Genomic DNA, 3,587 nt, shown 5'->3' with positions numbered 1-3,587 from the left:
CATTTTACAGAATTACATTAACCAGGCTGTACAGCTTATCGGAAGTCATTGTAGCCCTCTGGATCAGCTAACGATTCACATTTACCAGCCTCAGTTCCCTGCAGTTATACTCCCCTGCCTTCTTGTGGGATCAGAGCATTTTAACAAGGTGCTATTTGCACGCCAGGCCAGGCAGAGACAGTCTGGGACAAAGAAGTGAAATGGGAAAGGAAGACGATTTGGAAGAATTTGTTGCAGCTTTGGTGATTGTTGGACTCGTATCAGAAGCACCGAGGTGCTTCCGGGTTGAAAGGATTAGCCAGTGAGATCACTATTGCCCGAGGGATGCCCACCTGAGGACTCCTTTCATGTCCCCGGCAGGAGCTGGAGCAAAGGGTGGGAGCTCACCCCATCCATTGGCAACACTCGGGTCTCGAACGCGAGCTTGCTAACCTGAAGCCAGCATCCTAACCACTGTGCAGCTTCGGTTAAAAACTTCCTTTTTGTCTCTTTTTCTTAACCCTCCAGGAGTTTGAGAAGAGGAAAATGCTATGAGAAAAGTATGGTCGGGATGTCTCTGCAAAAAATAAATAAATCACACACTCTTCACTTCCCTCCACGCCCTGTATTCTCCGCGTACTCCTGTTTTTTTGTCGGAATACAGCAGCGCTCCGTCTTACAAAAGTCAAATTTTAACACCACCAGGGTTGATTTTGGTGGGTTCATGATTTCACATGTGATTGTACATCGATAGTCAATAAATCAATCTACTACTACTGAATTCGATTCTTTGAAACATGGATGCTTGATACCATTTTCCTTACATTGCTAGCACCGGGGGATTTAGAAAAAAAATCCGGTACCTAAACTGTTTAGATGTTTTACCATCTGCTAAAATTTATACTCTAATGTTGCTTTTCTGTTTACGTTTGGGGTTTTTTATGCTTTGTGTTTGGCTGGCCGTCGTGCCTGATGCAGAAACAGCTATGCTTCCTGTTGTTAGATTCACCTATTAGTCCTCAAAACAATTTTTTTTTTAATATACATTTTTCTCAGCTAATTTTTTCCCCCCAAAGTTGGTATAAAAATTCCAGGCCAGAGTGAAGATTGTGGACTCCATTGTACTAAGAGGTGAAACTGCAGTTGCCCGGGGTTGCAATTCATATTTTGTACCGATGCGTTATAGTCACAATCCAAATTTTTGCAAAAGCATCTTTTTTTATTTAATCCAGATACAGCAATGCTTAATCTTACAAAATAAACTTTTTAACGCCAGCAGAGTTGATTTGGGTGGTTCGTAGGTAGGTAGGTAAAATTCTTCCTCGTGAAGTTTTTCTAAATGAATGAGGGGAAAAGAAATATAAAAAGACTTATTTTTTTATATTCATGGACTAGGCATCTTGAAAAAGTTTTAAATAAAGGAAATCTGATCCTTCAGTTCCGTGCTCTGTTGAGCCAAGCCACAATACTTCTGTGGGATGTTACATGTCCTTAAATATTATGTAACAGTTTGTTAATTCAGATTCTGCATGTAGAATCCGAGTGTTGATTTCAAGATGCAGACTTAATCTCCAAGTACTGTACGTGTGTCATTCTTCTACTTATAACATCTTCCATAATAAACATTTTCCCATCAACTTCTCTGAATTCCAACTTCCTGGTTTGTGTCTACGTTAGAATCTCTGCCGATAGCAGGGCCAAAACTGAAACAACTTTACATTGCATTCAGTGTTAAAACGTATTGTGACCTAGGCTTCCTGAGTCATTAAAACACGAGTAGTCCCAAAAACCTCTTTTATTGCAACAGCTGTGAATTACGTTCATTCACAGCTGAGTCCCAATTAGTTGCAAAAAGTCCTTCGGGAGAAGTCCTTTGGGATAATCACCAACTTTTATTTCCCTTGACACTCTGCTAAAGATCTACTTGGCAAAGCCACACGGATTCCAGAATCAAACAGAGATGCCGACTGGGAACAGAATTAACAATGTTGCTTTCCTGCAAAGTGCCCACCTGTCTTTGCTCCTCTTTTAAGCCTTATGGGAGGGGCCAATCGTCTCCAGGCCTTACTCCTGAGTTGTCTCTTTTGGTTTAACTGTTTGTACCTTCTGGCAGCTCTGCGCATGAGCGCACTAGGTACAGGCTCCTCCTGTTCCTCTGCCCCTCTGCTGTCCAACTCTGAAGGCTCCGGAGTCCATGCATCACTCCCAGATGGCCCTGGCCCCATCTCTGCCTCTGATGCAGAACCTTCATCCGGGCCTTCCCCGGACTCCATGACTGGCCCATGTTCCTCCCCAGCCTCCTCACTATCTGACTCTACTACCAGTTCCGCAGGCTGCTGGCGGACCATAACAAAATGACTGACTTACAGTACCACTTACCTTTGCCAAATACTCTACAGCGGGATTGTCAAACTCAATTTCATCGAGGGCCACATCAGGGCTGTGATTGATCTTGGGGGCGGGCTGGGGGGGCGTGGCCGACTGGGCTGGTGAGGCCAACTGGGTGGGTGTGGCCAGCTTGACACCACTCCCCAAACTGCTGGCATGTTTCCTCTTCGCATTGGGTAGACCGGGCCGGAGTGACGGGGGCCGGTCCCTCTAGGATGGCCCCATGGGCCGGATCTGACCACACTGTGGGCCAGATTCCACCCGTGGGCCTAGTGTTTGATACACCTGCTCTACAGGTCCTCACGTTACGACCGTAATGGAGTCTTCCCATTGCGATCGTTAAGTCTTGACAGTCACAAAGCCTCTTAAAGGATTCTACAATCTCTGGTAATTTTTAGGCAAATACCACAGTCATAAAGCAAATCTCTGGTTTGCCGTGGGTCGGTTTTTCCTGACACCTGGAAGTAAATGCCAGTTTTTGGCAAAACCATCATAATATATGATCATGGGACACTAGACAGTGGAAAATATGTGCAGTCGTGACTGTCCGAATTGTAAGAATCATAAGAGCCGTGGTGGCGCGGTGGTTAGAACGCAATATTGCAGGCTAATTCTGCTGACCGCCAGCAGTTCGATCCATATATATATATATTTTCTGAGGTTTTCGCAGGTATTTGTATGTAGGTCTTTGGTTATTCAGGTTTTCTCCCGTGTAAAATTGGAAGTGCCTTGGCGACCTTTCGACAAAGTCTCATTCGTCATCTTCAGGCTGGTGTTTTCGGCTTCGTGTTTCTAGGAGCAATGTGAGATCGCAGCTGTTTCTTCCTTTTAATAGCACAGTTAAAAGGAAGAAACAGCTGCGATCTCACATTGCTCCTAGAAACACGAAGCCGAAAACACCAGCCTGAAGATGACGAATGAGAGACACTTCCAATTTTACGCGGGAGAAAACCCGAATAACCAAAGACCTACACACACACACACACACACACACACACACACACACATATATATATGTCTTTTAATGACCCTGTAATCCCTTACATCAGGGTGGAGTCTGGGCAACTGAATGGAGCTAGTAGTGTGGTTGTTTTTTTTTTTTTAACAGCCGGATGCCCTTCCTGTTGCCAATGCAGAGTTTTGTTCAGCAGACATATTCTCATTGTGCCCAGAGAGAGAAAATATCTGCCTCTACCTAGGATCGAACTCACCGCCTCCTG

General features: G+C 44.7%; 1 protein-coding gene across 1 annotated transcript in view; it reads left to right on the top strand.

Annotated features, from left to right (window-relative positions):
• Window positions 1–1,616, top strand: part of SUCLG1 (succinate-CoA ligase GDP/ADP-forming subunit alpha) — a 25,149-nt gene extending 23,533 nt beyond the window's left edge. Inside the window, exon 9 of the mRNA XM_060687175.2 lies at window positions 508–1,616. Within this exon, the coding sequence (XP_060543158.2) occupies window positions 508–534 (27 nt within the window). The 3' untranslated portion in view covers window positions 535–1,616. The remainder of the gene's footprint in view (window positions 1–507) is intronic.
• The last annotated feature ends 1,971 nt before the right edge of the window (window positions 1,617–3,587 follow it).

This window comes from Pantherophis guttatus, chromosome 8 (genome assembly GCF_059756535.1).
Source record: "Pantherophis guttatus breed Tessera chromosome 8, ASM5975653v1, whole genome shotgun sequence".
Classification (NCBI taxonomy): Eukaryota; Metazoa; Chordata; class Lepidosauria; order Squamata; family Colubridae; genus Pantherophis; species Pantherophis guttatus.
Note: the sequence above shows the minus strand (reverse complement) of the source record. Positions and strands in the feature narration are given on the sequence as shown.